Source organism: Balaenoptera borealis (genome assembly GCF_965194805.1).
Source record: "Balaenoptera borealis genome assembly, chromosome: 16".
Classification (NCBI taxonomy): Eukaryota; Metazoa; Chordata; class Mammalia; order Artiodactyla; family Balaenopteridae; genus Balaenoptera; species Balaenoptera borealis.
Window position 1 is genome coordinate 16325867 of NC_138872.1, and position 27231 is coordinate 16353097.

The window sequence follows — 27231 nt, forward strand, 5'->3', positions numbered from 1 at the left end:
TTTAAAAAAAAAGAACTACCCGACTATTCTCATTCTTATTTCTAACAACTGAAAGGAAGAAAAGACACTCATCCAAGGATTTAGAAAACATACGCGTCATTTATCTTTTTTATAAACTTTTGTTAAAACACACAAGAGTAAGAAATCTTTTTTGCTTCTTTGCCCCATTGGGTGGCAGTGACAGGGGCTCAGGGGACAGCACAGGACCCAAGGGCATCCACACCCACTGGAAGATGCTGATCAGTCTGGCGGGACACAGCCCACTTCCAGAAATGCTCGATGTAAGTTTCAAAATTAATCACAATCAAGGCAAATCACAGAGCGACTTGGCAAAAGTAATTGGCTTGGTCATCACAAGAAATCGAGGGGCATCCATTTCCGACGGTCTGCTCCCCTTCGTCCACCCTCAGGAGAGCCATGTGGGTTCTCGAAGCTGCTGAGAGCTGCCTAGAGAAGGGGTTGTCTCAGTGGAGGAATTACAGGGTCCGTGCTTGCCCTCCCAACCCTCTTTTAGTCCATTAGATCTTATGTTTTAGGACCACGACTCAGGTAGTGAAGAAAAAGAAAAAAGATTTTCCAATGTGGTGTCGTGTCCTCAGTTTAGAGTCAGAAAACTAAATTCTCTGTTTTGTGTTTCCTGCTTTGCAATAACATTATTAAAGTAGAATGGATTTCTCCTCCAGGGAGGTTGATTTGGGGCCGAGAACTAGCCCCCTAGCCCAGAAGATTGTTACTGTTAAAAGCCACTGCTACCCCACCCCACCCATGGGAAATTCTTATCTCAGCTTTGCTCCCATGACAGATAGAGGCCTGGGCAACATTGGGGCGGGGTGGGGGGGCGGTGGAGGGGCAAAGAGGGGGAATGACAATTACCAGAAATGATTCCAGCTTCCCTACCTTGCCCCAGACGAGTCTGAGCGCCCTGGCTGGGGTTTCTGGGGAAGCGCCCCAGGAATAAGGGGTGGCTGAGGAAGCATGGAGCATCCGGAGCAGGAGACAACCTCTCCTGGGACTGGGGACTTGGCTTGGTGGAGCGGGAAAGCCAACCCTGATAGCACTGGAGATGCGGCAATTGCTCTCGGACATCCTGCCCCAATACCCTTCATGCCTCTTTCACAAAAAGGAACAATCACTAATGGTGAAATCTGGGGGCACTGGGGTGCTGCCTGCATCCACTCAGAAGGGCCACCCCTGGGTGGAGGGTAGGTAGTCAGTCTGACTGTTCACTCTCCTCCCTAAGCACAGCTCCAATCCCAGGACACGTCTCTGTAATTCCTACTGGCCAGTGGCACTTTCCAGAATTTTCCCAAAGCCTCCAAAATTCTGCATGGATGAGGTGCTGGCTGTGCCATCCTGGGGTTTAATGGTTCCAGAAGGTACCCTGAGTGATTCTCCACAGAGCAGGTCTCAAGTCCACTCCTTCTTACCTCTCCCTTGCTCCCACCCAAACCATCCCACCTCTAGAATGCCAGGTCACATTGGTCGATCTCCCAATGCACCGCTGAATGCCCCTTCCCCAGACTTGGGGAGCGAAGAGAAAAGGGATCCAGGAGCCGTGAATTCTTCTTTATCAGCAAACAGGATTCTGGACCCGAAGTGGACTTTAGTGCAGCCTCAGGCCAATCTTAGTCCTAGGGGTGGGCAGCGCTCCTGGAAAGAATGAGGCTTTGGCTTCTGAGGCTGCTGAAGGGGGCAGGAAGTCCCTCTACTCAATCCCAGTGAGGACAGAAGGGCCTTTTCAGAGAAGATTTTCAGCCACCGAGGTTAAGAGCTCCTGATCCGGGCAGACCTGGGATCAAGTCTTGACTTGGTCACATACTAGCTGTCTGAGTTCCAGAAAAATGACTTAACTTCTTAGATCTCAATTTCATCTTCACTAACGATCTCTGGGTAGTAGGGAGGATGAGAGGAGATGGTGCAGGTCAAGTGCCTGAAGACAGTGCCAGGAGGAAGCACTTGAGACAGACCCTGTGGAATAATTCCTCCTTGCTGCCACTCTGACCTGAGGTTCACCCATCTGTCTTCTCCATCCCCAGCTTCATCTCTCTCACCTGGATGACATCATCAGGCCCCATCTGATGTCTCCACTCCCTCCCAAACTTCCCACCTCTGTAGGACTGCGGTCTTCAGCTCCTGAAAGCTCAGCTCACTGCACATCCCTCCCCGGCTACTCACAGCCCGTGGACCCAAGTCGTCAAGTCTCAGTCTGGCATTCACGGTCCCCAGGCTGTCCAGCGTGCCCCCTCTGCTCCAGACAGGCCCGTCTTTCATCATCTCCCTCCACACCCTCCTTCTTACCTCCCCGCCTTGCCCAGGCTGTTTGCTCTTCTTTGGAACGTCCTGTCTCATCTGCTCCACCAGCTGGAATCCAGCCCTTCCTTAAAGGCCTGGCGCATAGTCTACCCCTTGCTGCCTTCTCTGACCACTCCAGCCCTCCCCCCAGGTCCCGGCTGCAGTGTCCACCCTGGACTGTTCTCTCATTTTTGGCCGCCCTCTGACTCAAGGGCTCCACTCAAGTCCCTGAAGGAGGAAAGAGCCAGGGGTTAGAGGAGGAATGGTGTCTCCCTTCTTGACAATCTCCTACACTGCACCTAGCTCCAGTCGGTGCTTTTAAAATGTTCCCGGGATGACTGGGGGAGTTGTTTGCAAGTCTTCCTCAGCCTCTGGAGAGGTGGCTTTGGAGATATTAGGATGGCTGAGGAAGGTGACAGTGGCGGTTAGGACAGCAGAACAGGGATGGGTAAGGTGCCACCGTCTGACCCAGCCTAGAAGGGCTCTGTGTCTGACAATGTGGCAGTACTAGGGACGAAGTACCAATCTGAGTGGGGAGGGAGCCACGTTTAAGCAAGGTCTCGTGTCGTCTCCAGGCAGCAATCCTTCGGGGGTGAAGAAGTTGGGGTGAAGGATGAAGGGAAGGCAGTGGCTTCGGCAGGAGAAAAGTTGGCCAAGGCAGCGGAGGATGTTTCAACTGGGGTCTCCCCAAGTCACAGCCCCGTCACCAGAGTGGGTAGTGAAGGGTGGCAGTGGGATGTGGCCAGTAGCCCAAGTTCTAGGGCCCTCGCCCTTTCCATTACTGCTCTGGGACTGGCCCTGTTGTCACAGCTTTCTTCACTGTGACCAAGTGACCATCAGGGGCTCTCTGAGGGGGCCGGGGGGCCGGCAGAGCCCCCTCCCCCTAGTGACTTGCTAGATGACTTCCTGCTTGGTGATGGTCGGCTGCGGGATGGCAGAGGGGGGCTTGACGATTGTGGCGATGGCTCCTGGCAGGAGCTTGTAGGGCTCAGACCCCGAGCCACCTGGCGGCGAGGGCTGTGGAGTCTCAGGGGTGGCTGGAGGGATAGAGAGACAGACAGGGGCTGCTCAGAATGCCAGCCCTTTGGGGAGTAAACGAAGAGTCCTGGGAAAGTTCGTCCCCCTCTCTGAGACTTAGTTTCCTCTACTACAAAATGAGAGAATTAGACTAGATTCTCTCTAAGGTCTCCTACGGCCCAAACCTTCTGAGTCCCAGATCACCAAGTCTAAGTTCCATGAGGTCTGGAAGGCTGTGGCTGGGTCAGGTTCTGTGGTCAGAACCTTTTGCCCAAGTCCCCATAGCCCCCATCTCTTCCACCATTTGATATGGAGACTTCGGCTGCTGCTCTCAAACCAGGGCCCAAGTTGACTCTCCCTATGGACAATGGGACATGTGACAGGAACATCCTTTCTTGGGGAAAAGGAACAGCAGTAGATGAGACCCAAGGGTCTGGCTAACTGGCTCGAAAAATACCATTTCTTTGATCTTTAGGCAGCTGAGTAACAGAAACTAACGGCCCCAGCCCCATTACCAGTTCAGAAAATAATTTTGACTATGACCCACTTGGCCAACCTTATTCAATGGCCAGCTTTCCCAAAGGACAATCTCAATGAAATGCAGCCTCATTTTAGTGGACCACCTCATCCCAATGATAATCTTACTCTTTGAAGAACTTTGCCCAATGACAAACTCACTCTTGTGAGATGTCACCTCTGAGGACAATCTAGCCCAGTGGAGGTTCTCATCCAATGAATAGTCTCACCCAACTGTCTAATGGATAGCCTTACCCAACTGGGCAGTCTTACTTCAATGAACAATTTTACTTAGTGGACAACATCACCTAATGGAACTCTCACCCAATGGACATCCTTACCCAATGGGCAGCCTCACCCAGTGGATTGCCTTATCCCAAGGGCCGCTTCATTCACTGGAGACTGTCAATCACCTCACTGAATAAACAGCCTTCACAATGGACTGTCTCACCCCTCATTCCCTACCCCGGAGCACAGAGAACTGTTTTATCCCCTTTCCCATCTTCTAGACCCGACCTTCTCCAGATTCCCTCTTGGGCCCCAACCTCACCCCTTCCTGGGTAAAGCCCAATTGCCCACCTGCCTGCCCCCTGGGTCGGGGCCACTCACACATCTGTCCGTTGCTGAGGTGAGCAGGCATCGTGTTGGCAACAATGACGTTGGTGCCCATGTGTTCCTGCATCAGGTGAGGGTGCAGGGGGTGATGGGCATGAGGTGCATCACTGGAGGACCCTGCAGGTAGAAGGGGTACTCAGTGAGGATGAAGAGTCTGGGATAAAGTCCGTGGGCCTTGAGGCACCATCTTCCTTAAGTGTGGCTGATCAACCCGCCCATCTAATACTGACGGTGCCTATTGGGTTCCTATTTCCAGGTTAGTAAACTGGGGCTTCCATTCCTATCCACAGGCTTCATGAAGGTATTGAGAGGACCCAAAAACCAAGAGAATAAAGTGCTCTGAAAGAAACAAGGAGCATCTAAAGAAGCTGTGAGATCATTTAAATATTGCAGCAAGCAGTGTATTGATTACATGTTAATATAATGGATTCAATCAATGGCTCTCAAAGCTCCTTGGTGTGCAAGTCCTTCAACCATTTGGTCTCAACTCACCTTTAAGCCTCATCCCCTACATCTGAAGCCCAAATGACCTACTTATAGCATCAATGTGTCCCCTGTACTGTCCTAGCTCTGTGCTTTTGCTCCTGTGTCACTTCCACTAAAGACGCCTTCTACCTCCCCTTCCCCCACCCCCCCAATATCCCTAAGTCCAAATTCCAGCTCACATATTTCCTCCTTTGGGAAGCCTCTCCTGATTCTCCCCAGTCCAGTAATAAGTAAACCTCTCCTTCCTTGGAATTCCCATTGTCATTTATCTGTAACCCATCTTTTGGGAAGAATCACTTCTGTCTGTGAGCATTACAATTACAGGTGTATTTTTCTTCTCTCTTTGAGGTCCTAGCAAAGTGTCTGGAACACAGTAACTGCTTCAAAAAATGTGTCAGAGAATGACAGTACCATATATATATAAGGTTTGGTAATAGGCTATGTTCACTAATATGACAATGACGGAATTTTAGGGCTTGCAAGGGGCCTCTAAAGTATACCTGTTTCAATGATAGCTATCAATTATTGAGCACCTATTATGTACCAGGTACTGTTTTACAGCACTTTTCATGTTTGACATAATTTAATCCCCACAACAATCCTGTATAGTGGGTATCATTATTAACCCATTCTACAGATGAGATTATAGGACCCGAAGAGATTAATTATCTTACTCATGTTTATCTGGCAACAGAACACAAGCTCCTTCCTGATCCTGATCTCAGTGACACCTGATTCATTATGACCCCATATTCACAGGGTCAAAGTGAGAATGAAATGAGTTTCCATATGACAGTGGTTCTCAGCTGGGGGTGATTTTGGTCCCGCAGGGGACCTTTGACAATATCTGAATATTTGTCACCACTGAAGGAGTGATACTGGCATATCTTGGGTAGAGGCCAAGCATGTGGTTAAACAAGGTACAGAAGAGCCCCCTCAGCAAAGAATTGTCCAGTCCCAAGTATCCGCTGAGGTTGAGAAACCTCGTCCTTGGCCATCACCAGTAACTGTGTCGCCTCCAAAATCTTAAGTTCAATCATCTTCACTTAGACCCTGCCTCTTACCTTTCCAGCTCACTTCCTCTAGTACCATCACTGCAAAAATTCTTCAGCCCTATTGAGGCTGTCATTTCACTGACCCCCACTTTTCACTATTGTCACCCGTCCATATTCCTCTTAGTTCAGCCAAGATTCCGTGGCCCATCATTAGGATCACTCCCTTGCAATCATCCTCAGCTATCTCCCAAGTCCCCTTCTTAGCAAAACATTTTCAAAGTGCAGTATACTCTTGCTATCTCCACTTCTCCACTTTCCAACTCACTCACTCTGTAATACCCGCTCCCCTGCCTCAAATCTGGTTTCCTTTCCCACGGTCTTCTGACACTGCTCTCAACACAATCGCCAAGAGCCTCCTTCTCCCTCCTGTAGAATTTAACACCATTAAATGCTCTGTCCCCACTAAAACGCACTCTTCTCTTGGATTCTGGGACTCTGCCTGGCTTTTCTCCTATCCCCCTGGCTAGGCTTTTTCTATCTCCTTCTTTGGCACCTAGTTTCTGGGACACCACGAAGCTGCCTCTCATCCTCACCTTTGGCCTTGTTTGAGCAACATAGTCAAACATCCATCTGCCTCCTGGATAACTCAACCCGGATACCTAACAGTCATCTCAAGCTTAACTAAAGTCTAAAATGGATCCCTCACCACCACCACCATCCCCAGCCTCCAGCTGTTTTTTCTCAGTCTTCCCCATCTCAGTAAATTACTCCACCACCATTCCTGTTCCTCAAAGCAAACATGTAGGTTCCATCCTTGACTCTTCGTCTTCCCCTCACCGCCCCCATCTGATCAATCAGCAAATCCTGAGGGTTCTTCCTCCAAATAGATGTTCAAGTTCATCTATGCTGATCAATTTCCAGTCATGCCTTAGTCCAAGCCTCCTTGTCCTTCCCCTGATTGGAGACAGTGACATTTCTCAGGGGTCTCCTGTCTCCACTTTGCTTCCCTGAAATCCACTTTCTACCCAACAATAGGATAGTTTGTTTAAAACATTAGTCTGATTTTTCAGTTTTCTTATAAGAGTAGTGATGAGAATACAATGCAAATTTCTGACCATAGCCTTTAAGATGATGTTTATGATTTGGTTTCTGCTCAATCTCCACCTTCATCTCATGTAACTCCTCCCGTCTCACAACCTTATCTTTCTTGAAGACACAAGCCTCTCCTGCTTCAGGGCCTTTTGCACTACATCTCTTGGAATGTTTCTCTCTTGGCTTTTAAATGTTCTCTATCCTTCCATCAGGTCCGTGGCATAAAATTCACCACTTCAGTGAAGTCTCCCTTGGCCAACCTATCTAAAGAGGCCTCTTTTCAGTTATACTCTATCATATTACCTGGTTATTTCAAAATCTGTAGTTGCCCTCTTTATTATGTACTTGATAATCATATGTTTCCACGAGCCCTTATACACAGTGGCAGGCACATGCACACTCATACACACACACTCATACACAACCTCCAGGAGGACAGAATCTTGTTCTCTGCTGAAACTCCAGCACTTAGAACAGTGACCGGAACATGCTAGCTTCTCAGCACCTGAATTAACAGACCATTATCCCCATTTTCCTGATGAGGAAACTGAGGCTCAGGTAGGTAAAGGGATTTGCCGAAAGCTACCAAGTGAGGAAGTGATGGAGCTGAGAGGTGAACTCAGGTCTGCCTGAGGCTTGTCTCTTGGAGAGGCGCCCCGCCCACCTCTCATCCCTTCCTGGGCCGGACACCGACCTCCCAGCAGCATCTCCTGCAGCAGGTTGTCGATCTTGGCCATGCCAAAGAGCTTGATGAACTGGATCTGCTCGATCATCTGCCAGGTGATGCTCTGTAGGGTGGGCAGCAGCAGCAGCAGCTCGCCGAAGCGGCCGCGGGAGTCGTACTGGCGGTCGTTGATGTAGTCCTCCAGGCTCACCTGCACCTGGGAACGCAGCCTCTTGATCTTGCCCGGGTCGCTCAGCCCCTTGGCATCTGCAACGGGAGAGCTTGTGCAAGGGAGGCAGTGGGGGCCACCTGGAGCATCTGGGGAGGTGGGACCCAGATGTCCCCTTACTCCTGGGGCCCTGATATGGGAGACCTCGTGGCCCAAGGTCACATAGGGAGTCCCCAGCAGCGCTGGGGCAAGGATTCACGGTCCTCAAGAACCAGAGTGCACTAATGCAAGCTGTAGCTTCCTGGACTCAGGCAGAAAAAGGTTTCTGTCACATTTCCTAAGATGCAGGCCTGGGAGAAAGGAGTGGAAGATGGGGGGCAGGACTTCAGGAACACACCCAAGAGGGTACCTTGCAACCGTCTCATCTGAAAGATGGGGAAACCGAGGCACGGAACAAGGAAAGGACTTGGCCCAAGCCACACAGCCGCTTGTTGGCAGATCCATGATGTGAATTAGGGCTCCTGACTCCCAGGTAAAGTCCCACCATCCAGACCTCAGCACACACTGCTTCTGCTGCTTTAGAACAGTCTCCCCTCTTCCCTGCTCCCTTGCCTGTGTCGTCTTGGGGTCTCAGCTTAGTTTACACTTCCTTCAGGACGCTGTCTCCATTCCACCCTCCAAAGTCTGCACTCTTAGTGTCCATGGTGTCCCCAAATTTCTGTGGCTCTTCCATCACTGCTGAGCACACAGGATGTAACTGTCTCTTCCACTAGACTGTGAGCTCTATACAGGCAGGCATACGTCTCTTTTGTCTTTTTAAACCCACCACCTAGCACCATGTGTTGTCAATATTTGTTGAATAGATAATTAGATGAGAGGATGGGTACATGTACGGAAGGATGAATGAATGAATGAAAAAAAATCAATGGATACATTCTAGATCCTTAATTAAGAAGGTGATTCAAGGGGTCATCCAATAGTTAACCTCAACCGTCATGGAGGTAATACATTTATTTCCTCTTTTATTTCCTCTTTTATGGATAAAGTAAGCAGCAGAAAGAGAACTTCACCCACATTTCCAGTCCAGGGCTTTCTCTTCTGGGTCACGTTTGCGCATTCTTTCATTCAGTCAATAAATATTTATTGAGCACCACCCACGTGCCCGGCCCTGTCCTAGGTCACCTGCCGGTCCAAGCCAGGTTGCTGACCCTGACTCAGCATCAGTAATCCTGCACATTTTATTGAGCAGTTACTATCCATCTAGCTCCGTGCCAAGCACCACAGGGGATGCGGCCTGGGCCAGGCTCTCGAAGAAACTAGAACTAGAAATCTTACCCCCTCAAGAAACGGGGAATAGCGTGTGGTAGGTAGGAACATGGGCTTGAGAGCTGGATAGTCAAGTTCAAATCCAAGCTCTGCCATTTCCTGGTTGTGTGACCTTGGGCAAGTTAATCGATCTCCCTGGGCCTCAATGTTCTTATCTGCAAAATAGTGATAATAACAATTCCTACCTCACAAGTAAGAAAGTGAGATCATCCACAGGAAGCGCTTAGAACGGAGCCTTAGTGAGCACTCCATAAGCAGTGCTCATTTCCTCTTTATCACTATTTTTACTAGAGGCGATCTCCATGCAAGGAGGGCCTGGCGCTAAGAACAGCGTCTGGCACACAGTAGGTCCTCTCTAACATGGAAGGAGGGAAGGAAGCCAGCAGGCTTTTGCAGCCCAGGCATCCATCTTGACATTGTGAAATGAAATCACACTTTGCACAAAGACACAACTACAACAACGTTGTATAAAAGTGCAGGTGGAAAGTCAGTAGATGGAATGGGGAGAGTGGGGTGCCTTATCTTTATCCTGCTGATGAAGGGTTAGGAGATACTGCCTACAGGTAATGGGACAAGAAATAAAAGCATAAGTGCAGGACATTATAAAGGTGAACAGCAGAGACACTGAAATAGCAAGAAAAATAGATTAGGAGGATGGGGGAGAAAAGATGGGAGCGGTGATAGAGAAAAGTGCAATCCTCAACTATCACAAGAGGAAAAATATGTTCTAAAATGGATAAACCAAGAAATAGAAGGGTTAGCATTTTATCTACAGCTGGAGAGGTAACTGCCAGAAGAAACAGTAAAAAGAATTGGAAATGGTTCCCCCATGGGGAGTAGGCTTCAGACAGGAAAAGTGTGGTGGGGAAGACTACTTCCATTTTAAGTGTGTGTAAATATTATTTTGATAAAAATTTTTTTGAGGGACAGAAAAAAACCAAGCCTCTGGAGTCAGTGCACCCTATCAAGTCATTTCAGCCCTTTGAGCCTTGATTTTCCTCATCTGTTAAACGGAGCTAATAGAAGTGGCCTCTCCTGGTTGATGTACTAAAGAGATGAGGTGGTAAACTCAGGGTACATAACCCGGTAGGAGAAGTTTGACAGAGGGTCTGGAGCATCAGGGCAGGGTGGGAGGTGTGGGCTGTACCTGGGTCAAAGAAGATGATGGCTTTGAGGCAGGCGTACTCATTGTCATCGATCTGCAGCTCCTGAAAGGGCAGCACCAGCTCATCCAGGATGCGCACGGACACACGGCTCATCTCTGCCAGCTCTGGGCAGTGCCGAGGGACGATGTAGTCATTGCCTGGACGGGTTGGGAAGGAGAGGGGATGGGGAAGCCACCTGGGTGTACCCCTCTCCCCTAGCTTTGGACAAGCCCTGCCATTGGCAGTTATAATGCAGCTGGTGCCCATGGGAGGAGGGGCCCGTGGGATTGTCATGCCCATTTTACAGATGAGGAAGCTGAGGCCCAGATTAAAGGAATGAGTTGCTTGCAGTCACTGGACTGGGCCTGGAACCTGACTTCCTAGGACCCCTTTCACATCACCCAAGTTCCATCGTTCAACACGACAACAGACCCACAACACTGATGACATTAAAGGGCCACTTGGGAGGCATAAAAGCACCAAGGATAAGGGCTCAGATTCTGGAACTAGACTGCCTGGGTTGAGTCCTGCTTCTACCACCGACTAGCCAGATATATTTGGGTAAATCATTTTCTGTGTCTCAGTTTTTCCATCTATAAAACAGGAATAAATTACAGAGCTTACCTCATATGGTCGTCATATTAAAGGAGTTAGTATTTGTAAAGTACTCAGGCTAGGGCTCATGGTGTGCCCTATATAAGTATTTAAAATAATAAACAAACATGCTATGAAGGCATAGGTGACATAGGCTGGGGGTTTGTGCCATTCCTGGATGTCTTTTGCTCCTACTCCAGAAAGTACATCAGAATGCACAGGTTATTCCAGGGCTAACCCTGTCTGTGCTCTAACTTGCATGCTGGGGAATTTAATTCTTCGAGTCCACATTTCTTTGCATCTGAGTGGGGTATCCAGTTGAGAATACTGAGGACAGGACCATTCCTGATCTTTCTCCCTCACTCCTGCACACTACCATGGGAACCTCCCGTGCCCGGGTGTGCTCCGTGCTGGGCACACCCTCTGCAGAGCCCTGGCTGGGCAGGCAGTATCCTCACCGAGAAGCAGAACGTCCTTGAACACCATGGAGCGCTTGGTGGCTCCGAGCAGCAGGTGTTCGCCAGCATGGGCTCTGAGCAGGGCCACCTGAAAGAGAGAAGGGATGGCGTCCGGTGTCCACACCCCTGGGAAGGTGTCCGCACCCCTGGGAAGGCTGCTCCCGGCCAAGTCAATGACCCTGGGCAAGTCAGCTTAATGCTCTCCTTGCCTTTACCTGCCTGAATTATAAAATGGGTATCAGAAAACTGCTGCCTTGGGACTTCCCTGGCAGTCCAGTGGTTAAGACTCCGCACTTCCACTGCAGGGTGTATGGGTTCAATCCCTGGTCAGGGAACTAAGATCCCACATGCCGTGCAGTGCGGTCAAAAAAACAAAAAACAAAAAACAAAAAAGAAAAAAAGAAAAGAAAGAAAAAGAAAAGAAAACTACTGCCTTCCTCCCATAACGGATAAAACTGCCTGGAAGGGTAAAGAACATGTGTTCAGAGCCGGGAGACCAAATGCTGAGTCTGTCCTTGAATTGCTGTGTCCGGGGTAGCTAGCTGCTCCCCTCTGGGCCTCATCTGCATGGCTGGTAAAACTGTAACAACACTCTGGGTATGTGGGGTTTTTTTAGCAGAGACTTAAAAGGCTTTCATCAGACTCTCAAGAGGGTCTACAAACCCAAAAAGTTCTAAAACTTTTAGAGCTTTTTCTGGGGTCCTGAATTCCTACCCATGGATCAGCTATGAAGGATTATGAAGACTGTTTTGTAAAAACACAGATTCTTAGGCCCCACTGCCAGAAACGCTGATTCTGTGTGTCTGGGGTGGGCCCAAGAATCTGAAACTAACAAGCTCCTTGGTTGATTCTGATGCACCGTTGTGTTTGGGAAATCATTGCTCCAGAAGATGTCCAGGGCATCCACCCACTTGACGCTGGAAGATTCTAGATTCTGAGAAAGCGTTATAAGAATCTGGACATGGATGTTGCTTCCCGAGGCAAAGGTGTGAGCACTGGTCCTTGGCAGGGGATCCGCTTGACCGACCCCTTCCCTACAGAGAGGACAGGGAGGCCTTGGAAGACTAAAGTGTGAGGTGGGAGCCCTGCCAGCGCACAGGAGGACATTGCTTGCCCTTTCAGAACCACCTGCTTCAGTGCTTGCATGAGGACCAAAGGATGGGGCTGGTCAAACAGTAGCAGGCTGGTAGCCTCAAGGATCTTATCTGCAAGGTTGGGTTAGGGAGTTTGGAAGTGTTTTAGCAGGCTAAACTAGGAAGCAAAAATGCTTTTATTCATTAATTCATTGGATTGCTGATTCTTGTCGTCATCAAATGTTGAGTGCCTGCTAAGTGCCAGACACTTGTCTGGGGACACAATGGTGAAAGGAAAGAAAAGGAGGGAGGGAGGAGGAGAAAGAAAGAAGGAAGGAAGGGAGGGAGGGAGGAAAGGAAGGAAGGAAGGAAGGAAGGAAGGGAGGAGGGAAGGGAGAGAGAGAAAAAATAGATTGATGGAGGGAGGGAGAGAAGAAGAAAGGAACGTGAGGGTCATGTGATAAAGAGCAATGGGGCAAGAGCAACTGCATTCGATGAGGAGATCATAAAAAGCCTCTCTAAGGAGGCGAAGTTGTTCTAAGGCATGGAGGATACCTGGCACATAGTAAGCATTCGATAAGTATTTGTTTGAATGAAGCAGGAAGGAATAGGTGAATGGACGAGCCAACTACTTAACATCCTCTCCAGATCGAGCCCCTCCTGCAGCCCTGCCCTTACCTCATCTGTTCCCCCATGGTTAAGTCTGGTGAGGGCGACAGGAAAAGAGGAGAAATGGCAAACAGCCTTGGAGGCAAGAGCTCCCTCTCCATGACCAGGGCAAAAGGAAGCCAAAGGATGCTGATTATCGAGCACTTCCTATATGCCAGGCACCATGCAGGACTTTCGTCACTTACCCCAGTGCCTCTGCAATCAAGAGGCAGAAGACCTGGATTCACACCCTGGGGCTGCCTTGTTCTGTGACCTTGGGCAAATGGCTCTTTCTCTCCAAGCCTTAGTCCCCTTATCCAATGCTACCCAGCCTTCTAGGTTTCAATGGGTTGATGTCCAAGACAAACCAAGAAGCAAACAAACTTGGAAGGTGGTTCCTGGGGCAATGTCGACAGACAGTGCCCCCAATTCTCCCAGGTGTGCCCCACCCATCTTGGGCAAGATGAGCTCCTTATACACCATGAATGGGGAGCTGGGAACCCTCCTGGCCCTGGGTCTAGCCCCCTAACATGGTAGCTGTTCTGGGGGCGGGCAGGCAGGGGGGTGGTGATGTTAATGATTATTCTGTGTTACTGGCCACCCATCACTGCTCTCTGAGAATGCTCTGAGCCCCAGCCAGGAAGGTTTGGGTGGGAAATTGAGGTTAACAATTGCTTAGCTTGGGGGGGATCTTGTTGCCCTGTTGAGCCCCTGGGAAGGAACAGGAGGGATTAAACATTAATACAGACTCTCCAGCAGAGGGGACCAGGGCCAGAACATGAGGAGCAGGGGAAAAGGCAGGGGCAGCTCGGCCAGGATCCCTGCCTTGTCATCCTTTCCAAAGCAGAGAGGAATCCATGTGAGAGGGCGTCTGATCTAGCCCCCGTATGAGGGTGAGGACCAGCGAAACCAGGGTTTTCACAGCGTGTCCCACCAGGTGATACTAACGTACTCCAGGAGAGCCTGGGCATCAGAAGACTTCGAGAAGCCCTAGGCTTCCTAAAGTTCCATAGCTGCCTTGCCTGAGGACTTCTCAGAAACTTTAATAGACTGACATGTGTTGCCAATCTTTTGTGCAAATGTGCAAAACAGAGAAGCAAATGCACCAGGAGCTGGTACCTGGAACACTATCCATTGGTGTCCCTCAGCTTCCCTTGGAGCTGAGAAGGTGACCCAGTCCAGCTCCTCTTTCCCAAACAGGGAAAGTGTCTGCAGAGGCCTCGGGGGTGCCCTGGGCAGGCGCTACCATTTACAGTATCTCAGAAACTCAATTGCCCTCAGCCCCCGCCCCTTCAGCCCCCTTTTTCCCCTGGGACATTTTTTGGTATTCCAAAGAAGGTACTTTGGGAAATAAAATGCTGAGTTAAACCATCTTGGTGGGATACAAGGAAGAAACTGACACTTAGGGAGGCCCGCTGTGGCCTGGGACTGTGTAGGTGCCCCATTACATGATTTACGCTTTTCAAATGGTAAGTGGGAGATTGGGATGGACATATACACACTACTATATATAAAATAGATAACTAATAAGGACCTACTGTATAGCACAGGGAACTCTACTCAATACTCTGTAATGGTCTATATGGGAAAAGAATCTAAAAAAAAAAAAGTGCATATATGTATATGTATAACTGATTCACTTTGCTGTACACCAAACTAACACAACATTGTAAATCAACCACACTCCAATACAAATTTTTTAAAAATGGCAATGTCCTCAATCCTCCCAACAGCTTTCTGAAGTGGATATTACAAGTCCCACTTTACTGATAAGAAAATGGAGGTTCAGAGAGAGAAAGTAATTTGTCCAGGATCACACAGAGAACCTATCTTAGAGCAAGGGCTCAAGCCCAAACCTCCTGATCCCTGCCCCTGAGCCTCTACCAACATCCTCCCCAGGAGAGCTGCCTGGGGCAGTGGTGCAGTGGCTACTAGCCTGGACTTTGAAGCTTGTCTGCCTGTTCTAATACCACCTGTGTTGGATACTAGCTGTGTGATCTTGAGTAAGTTACTTAAGCTCTCTGTGCCCCAGTTTCCTCACCTATAAGATGGTCATAATAGCACTGATCCCCTAGGGTTGTTGGAAGGATTAAATGAGCTAATATTTATAAAGTGATTTAAACAGCTCCAGGCACACATGAGCACTATGTATGTTTGTTAAATAAAATCAAACCAGTCCAAGGCTATATCCCAGGTGGGCCAGCGGGGCCCGCACTGCCTGCAGACCGTGTTCACCCTCACCTGGTCGTCCAAGGGGAGCTCGCAGAAAGCTGGGATGTACTTGGCCCACTCGACAAGCACCAGCAGCTGCTCTTTCATGGACTCACACACATCCGCGATGCTGGCGATCTTCTTCGCCCGAATGTCACCATTGATTCCAGAGACAGGGGAGGTGATCTGGGGGAGATGAAGGAAAATGCTGGGGATGGCCCGGCTCTCCTTCTATTCTCTGTCCCCTGCACAGAGCCCCCGCCCCGGAGAGTTCTGCTGTCTGGAAAAGGGGAGCTGGACTGTGGGTGCCTTCTCAGCTCTGAAGGAAGCTCAGGGAAAACCGGAAAGGGAGGATGATGAGGAGGCAGTTACGGGGGAAGAAGCTCTCTCTGGGCCTTTATCTGCTGCCTGCCCCCTGCCCCCTCCTCCACCAGCTCCTTTGAACCCCAAGGAACCCCTCAGCCCTAGAGGAGAAGCAGAGCAAAAATCCTCATCCTCATCGGATAAGTGAAGAAACCACTGCCCAGAGAAGTGCTGTGACTTGCCCAAGGTCACACAGCAAGGGGTTGGCTGAGCCCCATGTGCTACTCTGTCCACTTGTCCACTCCTCTTTTCTCTCGGGGCTAAGCTGATCTCAGGCCCTCAGCGAGAGAGAAAACTGCTTGGCTTGCAGAATGCAGGCCCCACAGGGTCCCTGAGTGCCAGCTGTGGGTCTTTGCTACTAAACCAGCTGAGTGACCCTGGACTCAGTTTCCCTTCTGCGATAGCTGAGGGCCCTCCCATCTGTTGCTCCAGGGCCTGGCTGGGGAGGTCAGGGGTGGAGCTGAGATTCCTCTTTGGGGTGAGGGATCCTCAGGTGGGTGGTGGGTCCCCCGGTACCTGCTGGGACAGGACCTCGGCCTGCAGGAGCGCGTTGATGGAGGGCAGGCTGCTGTCCTCGTAGCTCGACCTGCGAGTGCTGATCCGGTCCCGTTCATTCTGGACGGCTGTGAGGAGGCAGAGAGAGGTGGGGGTGGGGGGCTCCCATGACATGAGGGGTGGCTGAGGAGCAAGGGGAGGTGGTTGAACCCAGAGGGAAGGACTGCAAGGCTGGCCTGGAACAAAGGAAACAGGGTTGGAGGTGGGAGTTGGGGGGGGCTGGGGAGTGTCCAGGGGGCAGAGCCCAGATCAGCATGTGGGAATGGGGGGAGATGGGTCCTGGCCCAGCTTGTGGGAGAACTTGCCAAGCGCCACAACTGCCCCGCACACAGCGGGGTGGCTGTAGGAGTGACCCAGCCATCACTGGAGGCGTGCAAGGTCGTGATGACTTGGCAGAGGGCTGAAGGTGGGTCTTGAACTTTGAAGAGGGGATCTGTCTAGATGACAGACTTTCAAGCTCTGTTATGGAAAAGGGTCCCTTTCTTTCCAGATGAAAGTGTATAAAACAAGCAAAATGAATTGCTCTCGGTGACGGAGATGGTCAGGGATTCCTGAGTGTGGAGGCAAAAGGCCTGGACAAGGGAATCTGAAGGCCCCACCTGCCCTGGTGGTCTCAGCCATCAGCAGGAAGTGCATGTGCTCTAGACAAACCTTCTCAGGAGCAGCTCGGCAAAGCTCTGGCTCCCTCCTGACCGACTGTGGGGCTCCCTGCCAGGAACTCAGAGATCCAGGGCCTCCGTCCACCAGGGCCTCACACCCCCCGGGCATCCCCATCCTGGCCTAAGATGTAAGGTGGTCCTCCTGCTGCCCTGGCCTGGCCCTTGGAGTCCGGGAGGCCTCACGGTGGAATGTTTTTGAAGCTGGAAGGAGGGAGGACAAGGCGGCAGGAGACCTGGGCTCCTGTCGGGATTCATCCCTCACTCTCCATGCGCTGGTGGGGGTCACATCCTCTCTCTGGGCCTCGGTCTCCCCATCTATAAGCTTTTCCCTCCAAACCTGCTCCTCGGAGTCTTTCCCATCTCAGCAACAGGCAGGTTCATTCTTCCTCCCATACTGGGGGTCTCAGTATATGCCTTTTTTCTCACTACCCCGTCGGCTCACACTCCAGATTCCATCAGAAATCTTTACAAGATCCATCTGCGGCTCCCACTCTGGGCTGGGCCCTGGGGTAGTTCAGACCCTCCTCACTGGTCACTTTGCTTCTGGCCTTGCCCCTGCAGTCTGTGCACCTCTCGAAAGACAAAGGGATCCCCTAATATCCAACTCAGGTCATATCCCTCCACTGCTAGAAAGCAGGACCTCCCCATCATACCTGGAGTAAAAAGACAATTGCTCACGACGGTCCTGTCTCTCCCATCTCGCTTTTATTCTGTCTGCCTGTCAAACCTGCCTCCCTGCTGTTCTGGGACTCACTCGGCCACTCTCCCTCAAAGCCTTCGCCGCTGCTGTTCCCACTGCCTGGAATTCTCTTCCCCCTGCAGCTAAGCTGCTTCTTCATTTACTCATATCTTTGTGCAGATATCACAGTCTCAGAGACACCTGCTCTGACCATCCTGTCTGATGTGGTATCCCTCCCGCAGGCTCTGCCCTTTCTCCGGCCTTATTTTTCTTCTTGGTACTTACTCTCTGTTTCTTTCTTCACTCTCTGTCTCTCTAAGAGAAGAAAAGCTCCAGAAAGCCAGAAAATCATCCCTACTGTCCGCTGCTGTAGCCCCAACAAGTAGAACAGAGCCTGGTGCACAGTAGGTGCTCAATAAATATCTGTTGAGCGGCTGAAAGAAGGCGCAGGATGAGACAAGCTCTGATTCTTGGGCACATCCTATGCCCCGTTTCTCAATGGAACGTTGACATTCCCGCTATTCAACTCTCTCCTGATTTCACACATTGTTGAAATCAGAGAATGAAAGTCAGATAGTGTACAGGGAGCCCGCGAATTTAGTGGGATATGATAGAGGTCCCAAGGTAAGAAATCTCCTCTCCCCAGACCCACCATCCTGGACGGAGGCCAGCTCCCAGCACCGCTCCCCTGCCGGAGTCCTGCCCCGCCCACAACACCCCTCCCATGGCTACCAGCCTGCACCCACCAGGGCGCCAAGTGGCGGCCTAAGAAAAGGGCTGCTGTCAGCAGCTGGGGATTGGGCTCCTCAAGGTTAGGCCCGTGTTATCAGTGCCCGGCGCGAGCTCAGTCACGGAATGATGTTTTCCAAATGTTTGCTCAGTATTAGCAGGGTCGGGGACCTAAGGTAACTTCTATTGAATATTAACCGGCCTGGGCAGAGGCGGAGAGGAGGACGAGCCTGTCTTCCGAGAGAACCCCTGAGTCGGGGCGTAGGGGGGTGCTGGGCCGGGGTTCCCAGGAAGGGCCTATCAGACGGCCCCTGGCCTACCGCCAACTTGCACCTCCTGCACCCCTGGCTCTGTGTCCTGGGCTGGATTTCCGACGCCAGGAGTCAGACATTTGTCCTGGATCTGCCAGCAGGGGCCCAGGCAGGTGTAGGTTTAGAGGAAGAAATTTGAGACCGGCTGTTGAGCCCACTGATTCCCCAGATTTCTTCCCAGAGTCTTTGTTCTTTCAGGGAACCCACTTCTGACCACCGTGGAATAGCCTCTGGCCAAACTTACAAGACTTTGAGATTTAGAGCCCTTCCCTGTGGTCGAGAGGAAGTTTCAGGAATCTAGACCGAGAAGGTGCCTCCCAAGGCCATCACTACTAGTTTTCATCCAGGGACCTTGGTGTCTGCTCAGCTCTGGGGAGCCTGAGCTCTAGTCTTGCCTTCCCCTACCCCCGAGCCAATCACATCACCTCTCTGGCCTCAACTTCCGCATCTGTAAAATGGGGAGGGGGTAGATCTGATGACCTCGTATACACCTGACTGGTCTATAAATGCTACGTTTGCGGCCCATACCTTCCTGTCCTCAGGGATAACTTTTGAGTTTTAATCCCTGGATCTTCCTAAGGCCATCGAGGAAGGGAAATAAAAACTGGTTCCAACTCTCCTGATCACTGGGGCTTCCACCGAGAATCTCTCTTGGCTTTGAGAACCTCCCACCAGGCCGAGGAGGGGTGTTGAGACTATAAGACTTAGGTAGAGCTAGTAATGTCCTGACTTCCCAGAACTTGACCACAGTGGCAATGGAACACGTTGCTACCCTGGCCTGTTCTCAAAGCAACCAAGCAACTGCATGTGTCATGATCTCCTGGTTAACCCAAGCATGTAAATAAGCACCAACCTTTACTAGCCCACACTCACTTGCCATCGGTCGATTCTCCTATCCTCCTGGAGTAACGCCACTTTCTCCAAGACAAGAAGCCATTGGCTACTCTCAAGGCTAAGCTATGGCAGAATGGCCGGGGGCTCTCCCTCCCCTTCCAGGAGCCGGGATCTGGGCCTGCTGTCTCTGTGGCAGCTCAGTGGGAGGATCAGGGAACAAACACACATGTCCTGGTGGGCAGTATGTACTTGTACAGGTAGATCAGTGGGCGTAAAGCTAGACTCACAGAGCTGGAAGGGTTCATTATCCACCCCTGTCATTTTATAGATGTGAACACTGGAGCCCAGATGGGGCAGAAACTTCCTCGAAGTGACACATGAAAGTGACTCTGAATGTTTAACAAGAGACGTCTATAAAGACCATCCAGATGCAGGACCAGGCTACCTGCAGCCTAGGAAGGTAGCCATCCGCTCAGGTGAGCTGCCAACCTTTCTCCCACCTGCCTGTCACAAGGCCTGGAATTTTAACACGAGAGATTCATTCTCTCAAACCTAAAATCTTAGGCTGTCGGGGTGATAGAATCACTGGCTCTTAGAGCCCTAGACTGTTTGGCTCTTAGACTATAGCTCTCAATCTTTTTCTTGCCTCCAGCTGTTCATACATGCCTCGTATTCTCATTTATAACATTTCTTTCTTTTTTTTTTTTTTTGGCCACGCTGAGCAGCATGTGGGATCTTAGTTCCCCGACCAGGGATCGAACCCGCGTCCCTGCATTGGAAGCACGGAGTCTTAACCACTAGACCACCAGGGCAGTCCCCCATTCATAACATTTCTCATTCCACAAAGTCGTTCTCAAGTTCAAGGTGAGAGTGGCTCAATCCCATTGATAACTGGGTAAGGGGAGAGCAGGGGGGCATCTGCCTTTTGAAAAAGGCCCTCCCCGACTTTGAGGATAACTGAGGTCTGGATGACAGAATTGTGTTGCTGCGAGCCGGAAGGGGCCTTGGAGACCACCCACTTCTTCATGAGGATCACAGGCCCAGGTTTCCCAGCAGAGCTAGTGAACTTTAAGGGCTCTGTAGGGATGAGACCCAGAAGATATTTCCCAGGGAGGGAGAAGAGAAAACAGGGGCTCAGAGGTAGAGTCGGGGAGGGGAGACAAGCAAAGCCAAGTTCCCTTCCTTCTCAGTCTGCCCGGGGAAGGCTGGGTCCCAGGATCCTGCTGCGGGGGAGGGTGTGGGGGGTGTGTGTGTGTTTGTACAGAACTAGACCAAGGGTTTTGGCTGCTGTGCCACAGCTGCAGGCTGGAAGTGAAGGTCTGGGAGCCAGTCCCAGGGCTGGGAAAAGGGAGTTGAGCAGAGAAGGAGACAAAGAGATTTGAAAATGAACTCAAGTTACCCAGAGAAGCGGTTAAAAGATGTTTGCCTCCTGAGCTTAGGCTGAAAAACTTTTAAACATTCCTGGGGTCCGGAGGGCACAGTAGGCAGTGTTGAGGGATTGTCCAAACAGCAATGAACTCGGGTCCAAAGCTCTGGGTTCAAACCTCAGAGCTTGTCTGACCAGCTGCGGGGCCTTGGGCAAGTTGCGGAACCATCCTGGGCCTCAGTTCCCTCGTCCATGAAAAGCGGGAAGGATAATAGTGCCACACAGGGCTGTCATGAGAACGGAAGGAACTATCAACTGTGGAAACGCCCAGCCAGGGCATTGGTATCTGCTGGTGGCAGGAGGCCAGGGAGACCCGAATAAACATTGTGCCCCAGCGTTCCCATCCTCCTCCACCCAGGATGAGTCTGGGGCCTTGTTCCCTTTTCCTAGAACGGGAGGACACTGGGTCACCTGATGCCCAAGAAGGAAGATTAAGAAACTGCTTGGGGAGGGAGCTCAGGTATAGAACTCTCCCACCCCCGCCCCCATTCCCATTTGCTGAGTCTGGGTGGTGGGTCCATGGATGTTCGTAGTGCCATTCTCTACACTTTTCCTAATGTTTGCAATAGTATATTAAGAAAAAAACACCCGACTCGGCTGCCTTGTGTTGGTAAAGGCAGGCAGGGGTGGTGGCGCTGGGAACCTGAGTAGCTGAAAGTGGGAGCTTATCTCTTGGAATCTTTCTCAAGACCAAGCCCAGCCCCTCCCTATGGTCAGATTTTCAGGCCCTCCCTCCTCTCAGCCATTAGCCAGTCACCCTGGGGCCTGTCACCAAGTCATAAAGTTGTGGCCGCAGTTGTAAATGGCTGCCGGGAGCTTGTGGGTGCAGGTGGGACAGTGGGGCGGCAGCGGGAGGGCCGAGGCTCACCTTCCTTCTTCATGCCGGCCCGGAAGCACTTCTTGAGCCTGCAGTAGCGGCACTGGTTCCTCTTGTCTTTGTCCACCACGCACTGCCGGCTGAATCTGGGGAGGGCTTTGGACGGTTGGGTAGAGAAGAGACAGCCTTCCCCCTCCCAGGTCTGAACCAGGATCCTGGCCATCTGGTTGACCTCCAGCCTCTTTGTTCAAACCTTTCATCCCAGGGGTTCTTCTGCTAACCAACCAGGAGCTGGAAAGGCCCTATGGACTCTCTGAGAGCCCAACCCTGTCCCACTAAACATGGGGAAACTGAGGCTCAGAGAGGTGACCCATGGCCTCAGATCACTCAGCTGCAAGTACAAGGCACTGCTATTTCCAGCATATCCTATAAAATCCCAGAGCCCAGAGTGGGCTCCTGATTGTGGATCAGTGTCAATACTTGGTCCACATAAGCCACATTCTTGGGGGGGGGATATGGAATAGAGGCAGTACCCACAGTGGTTATGGGTGGGACCCTGAGTGTCAATCTGGGATCTGACATTGATTCAAGCTGGGTGACCTTGGGAAAATTCCTAGTCCTCTCCAAGCCACAGCTTCCTCATCTATAAAATGAGAATAATAATAGTAACGACCACAGAGGGGTGTTGACAGGTGAAAATGAGATAATTACCTTAATGGGGCTCAGCACACAATCTGTTCATAGTAAGGGCTCGTAACTGACAGCTACCATTATTTTATTATTGTTGTTACCCAGAATGTGAGACGCTTTGAAGGAGGGATCTCCAAGGCCTTGAGAGAGGTGGAAAGGCTGGGGCCAATCCCCTATTTGCCCCAGAAAAAGCACCAAGTTGGGGGATGGTCCTCATCCTCTGAGGCTTCAGAGAAGGCTTGATCCTAAACCTCATGGGTCCCCATTTGCTAAATGGGAAAAATAACAATGAGTTTCTGGGAACAGGTAATACAGGCAAAGACTCAGTATGGTGCCTGGCACATAGTAAGTACTCAATAAATGTCAGTCAATGGCTTTATGATCTATAAATGAAGTTTCTAGAATAGATGTTCCCATCTGGATCTGCAAGGACTAAGAAATCAGAGGAGGCTTGAAGGGCTTGAAGGGCAGATGCCTCTGGGACCTATTCAGAGAGAGGACAGACCCGGGGGGACATTAGCCCAAGTGCACCCATTTCCCAGCTGGAGAAATCAAGGTTCCTCACCTGCAGGAGTACATGTGGTTCTTTCTTACACTCCTCCGGAAGAAGCCCTTGCAGCCGTCACAGCTTGAGGCACCATAGTGTTTGCCTGTGGCCCGGTCCCCACAGATGGCACACAGGGCGCTGACACCCAGGCTGTTGGGGGCGTTGAGGTTGGCACCTTCTGATGGGGATGTGTCTGCACCACAAAAGAAAAGAGTGAGGACACAGGAGGGGCGGAAAGTCACCTCCCGGAGGCCCTGCTCTCCTGGTGGTTTAGATTCAGAAACGGATATGAGCATTGTGGGGATCTCCCCAGAGCTTCAGCCTCAGCTACACCCAGGTGCTGTTATGCTCCCTCCAAGAACTTGGGCAAGTTCCTCGGCATTTTGGAACCCCCATTTTGCATCTATAACTTAGGGATGGTTGTGACACTGACTTCACAGAGTTGTTTGCAAAGGTCTGCTCCTCCCCATCGTGGAGACCGCTAGCCCCAGCTTTCTCTGGGAAGGAATGAAAACCTGGCTGTCTCCTAGGATGCATCCAACCCTTGTAGACCCTGATTGGCTGGGCGGAGGGGACCGTGGGAGGGGCAAATATTCCCCCAGCATCTGCCCAGAACCAGGTCCTGTTCCTCATTCCTCACTGAGTGAACAGGTCTGGGTGGCTCTCAGCTTGGTACCCAGGGGCCCTGAAACTCTCCCAGGGAACAGGAAGACATACATCAAGGACAGTGGCTCGTTTGCCCTCCTGGGAGGATCATGGCAAGGATCTGAGCACCTCATAGCAAAAGCTACTGCATCTATGTAAACGTGAAGAGGGGAATAAGAGGCAGGTGGCTGGGGTCCTGGGTACTAGTACTGCTACCAACTTGCTTGTGGCCTTGGGACAAGCTCCTTTTCCTTGCTTCAATTTCCCCTGGGCCTCAGTTTCCCTAACTGCAAAGAGGGGCAGTTTGACTGGTCCAGTTGTTTTCAATTGTTTTTAAATTTCAGCAGCTGAACCCTCTTTTTTGTAAGCAAATCTTCCACCAAGGATAGACCTCTTAGAGAAGATGACAAACACTATTGACCATCTCCCCAGAAAAATGCCTACGTACACACATCACACAAAGTCATACACACACGTGTTTTCATAGAAACCCTGAATCCAATCTTGAATTCCTAGGGAACATCTAGCTAAGAACTGGAGAGGGATATAGTGCTGTAGTTAAGAGCACAACCTCTATGGCCCTTCTGCCAAGTTTAAATCCTAGCTTGTCCACCTCTTAGCCGTGTGACCTTGGCTGCATTAATTTACTTCTCTGTGCCTTCATTTCCTCACGTGTAAAATGGGGAACATGATAATCCCTAGGTCTGTTATGAAGATTCAGTGAATCAATATATGTGAAGTGCTTGGCACATAACAAGCACTGTATCAGTGTTTGTGAAATGAAAACTTTTCTGCAGAAGAAAACTCTGGGAGCAGATGACTTCCAGCCTCCAAGCACAAGGGACATCTCATTGCTGCTGTGGCCTAGCTGAACATCACCTAGACTCCCGAGGGTGCCCAGGAGCGCGGCCCCCTCCACTTGGTGAATTATTCCTGGAGATGGGGATAATTGTTAAGCTGCGTTGGTGCCCTTTCTCCCTCAGCCTTGCCTCCTCCAACCCCCAGGAGAGCTGACCCACAACTCAGGCGGAGGCTGGGGGAAGGGGCTCCCATATCCTGGGCAGGATAGGCTGGGTGATGCCAAGTATATCACCCCACTCCCGGGGTCAGCTGATGGCTCCCATTCTCCAGGTGAGAACATCAAGTCTCGGAGAGGACAGGACTTGCCCAGAGTCATCACATTGCTGTTAAGTAGAGGAACCAGATTTATGGTCCAGGTGTGAGGGCCAGTGCTGGCCTCTGGCCAGTGCTGTCCTTATTGGGGTGTCTGCTTGGGCCTCTGATAAACAAGGACTTCTGCCACTTCTGAATCAAGAGTGGGAGGCAGGTAGGGAGCTATCTTTGGAGCCTTCAAGCCTCCAGCCCAGGATGTATGCAAAAGATAACCCCAACTCTCAGCCCACTTCAAACTCCAAGGGACTCTTCTTAGACATGCTCAGAGTTCCTGAGACGACTCATGCGGGGCCAGGACCAGTTACCAGCACTAAGCACTCAGGTGCCTTATCTTATTGGATCTTCTGGTTAGCCCTGGGAAGCAGGTGCTATGATTTACTCCCATTTTACAGATGAGAAAACTGAGGCTCAGAGAGGAAAATGGTTTGGCAAGTTCACACAGGTGGAAGGATTTATGCCAGAATTTGAGCCCCGATCTTTCTGGCTCCAGAGCTGGAGGCTGTTCTGTCTTCAGGACAGCCAGTAAGGAGCCTGGCCTCTGTCTCAGGAACACACAGTTCTTGGGAGCTGGAGATGTGCGCTTTGAAGGGGTGATGGGGGCAGCCCAGGGCTGGGCGGTGACCAGGTGTGGCAGCACACACTATCCCTCTGGGGTCACACAGACCCTGCCTAGTGCAGCAGCTTCTTGTTTACCATTTCCTGTGTGTTTTCCCCTCAGTTCCCTCACGTGATCCCCGGACACTCCCAAAAGCCGGCCGGCCAGCAGGCCTCAGGTGACTAAGCCCATTTTGTAGAATATACAGAGGCCAGGAGAGGGGAGGTGACGTGCCCAAGGTCACACAGTGAGTGAATGGCAGGGGGAGGCGAGCAGCTGGTAAGACTGACCACGGGCAGTGCCCACTGACCACGGGCAGGGCAGACACCTCTCTCTGGCTGAGCTGAGCTGACCCAAGTTCTACAGACCTCAGCTGAAGCCGCGGAGCCATGCAAGGAAGGCAGGTGGAAGGCCAACCTCGGCCAGCTGCCCCCTCTCCTCTGAGGCTGGCCTTCGACCAGTCAGGTCCCAGCATCCTGGCTTCCAGGCCTCCTCCCTTCCCCCATCTCTTTGTGCAGGAGACCCCCCCCCACCAACCTTCAAATGTGCTCTATGGGAGCGTATGTATAAACCTGGGGAGAGACACACAGGCAACACAATCTGCTCTGAGACAAATGGACCTGTTGCTGATGTGAATCGCATTTGTCGAATGGCAACCCTGCACATCACGTGGACACAGTCACATGTGCTCTGGACCCCCAAGGGCAGGGAAGCGCACGCATACACAAGCAGGTATAAACAGGGGCACGAGACAGGATGCCCAAACGGGACATACACCCAGGGAGCTCGGGGCACACAAACCAATCCACATCCACAGACCACGTGTGCAAACATCCACAGACACACGTACACACACTCGTCACCGCTCACGGACATAAGCAAGACAAACACAGGCATCCCTAGAGACACCAACAAACACAGACCCACTCAGTGAACAAATGCAACTAGAAATAAGACACAGAACACGCACACACAGACAGGCGAACACAAACATGCAAGTGGATTCCCGGAAACACACGTTTGCAACACACTGCCACCTGCCCACACGCGTACACGGAAACTCACGCACGCCAAGAGGAGGTCACAATCGCACACCAGCGCGCGCGCACACGGCACACGCACTGCTGATCCGCGTCTCATTTAGCAAAACCTCCCTGAGAACTCCATTTTCTCTAAGTGGGGCGTTCACCCCAGGAAAGTCCCAAAGATGCCCTGAAACACAGCTGTGCCTCCATCCACCGTCCCCAGGGACAGGACATACCTTTCCATCTCTCTGGACCTAGGCCCAAGGGGTTCAAGTAGGGGCCATGTTGGACCAGTTACTGGAGCTGGACGCCAAGAGGAAGCTCCCCATCAAGTCCCCGCTCCCAGTGACACGCTGAGCGGGGACAGCTTTGGTAACAGGGACCACAGGGGCCTGGAAGGAATACCTGGGACCTACTTTTGCTGAAGATTTGCCCTTGCAGCACCCCCCAACCCAGAATACCTCTGGTCACTGTACCTGGGCACATCTGCTTCACCTGGCAACACCTGTGCTCTCACCTATGGGACCAACGTGCTGATCTACCATTCTCCTCCCAGTCCCAAATTGAGTGCTGAAGACTCGCTCCCGTACCTGGGCATATCTGCCCCCAACTGGCACACCTGGGCACACCTGCCCCCACCTACCATTGCCCATCGTCAACACCTGCACATTCTCAAACTCCAGGGTGGTGTAGGCTGGGTCCAGCGCAGCACTGTAGTCGGCCATGTCCATGTCGACAAGGGTTTTGGAGAGGCGCATCCTCCCCTCTTCACACCTCGGCCACCTGCCCTGCCCAGGATGCCCACCCCGAAGGCTCTGGGCCGAGCCCCAGCCCCCGCCCTCCGCCCTCCCACCGCCTCCTCCCAGGTGCCCTCTCTGCCTT

At 51.4% G+C, this 27231-nt stretch overlaps 1 protein-coding gene and 1 long non-coding RNA gene across 3 annotated transcripts in view; both read right to left on the minus strand.

Moving 5' to 3' along the window:
• Positions 1-27231, minus strand: part of LOC309614097 — a 150795-nt gene that overhangs the window by 71987 nt on the left and 51577 nt on the right. The gene's annotated exons all lie outside the window — the stretch shown is intronic.
• HNF4A (hepatocyte nuclear factor 4 alpha) lies at positions 80-27142 on the minus strand. Of its 2 annotated transcripts, none has more exons than XM_082361762.1 (10): positions 26993-27142; positions 22930-23104; positions 21726-21820; positions 16181-16287; positions 15332-15487; positions 11370-11457; positions 10320-10475; positions 7708-7944; positions 4405-4557; positions 80-3329 (listed from the first exon to the last, which is right to left on the minus strand). In XM_082361762.1, the coding sequence occupies exons 1-10, from the start codon at positions 27105-27107 to the stop codon at positions 3187-3189; spliced, it is 1425 nt and encodes a 474-aa protein (XP_082217888.1). In that variant the 5' UTR covers positions 27108-27142; the 3' UTR covers positions 80-3186. The 2 variants fall into 2 exon arrangements, with proteins under 2 accessions (XP_082217888.1, XP_082217887.1); XM_082361761.1 differs by having other exon boundaries at positions 4435-4557; positions 26993-27141.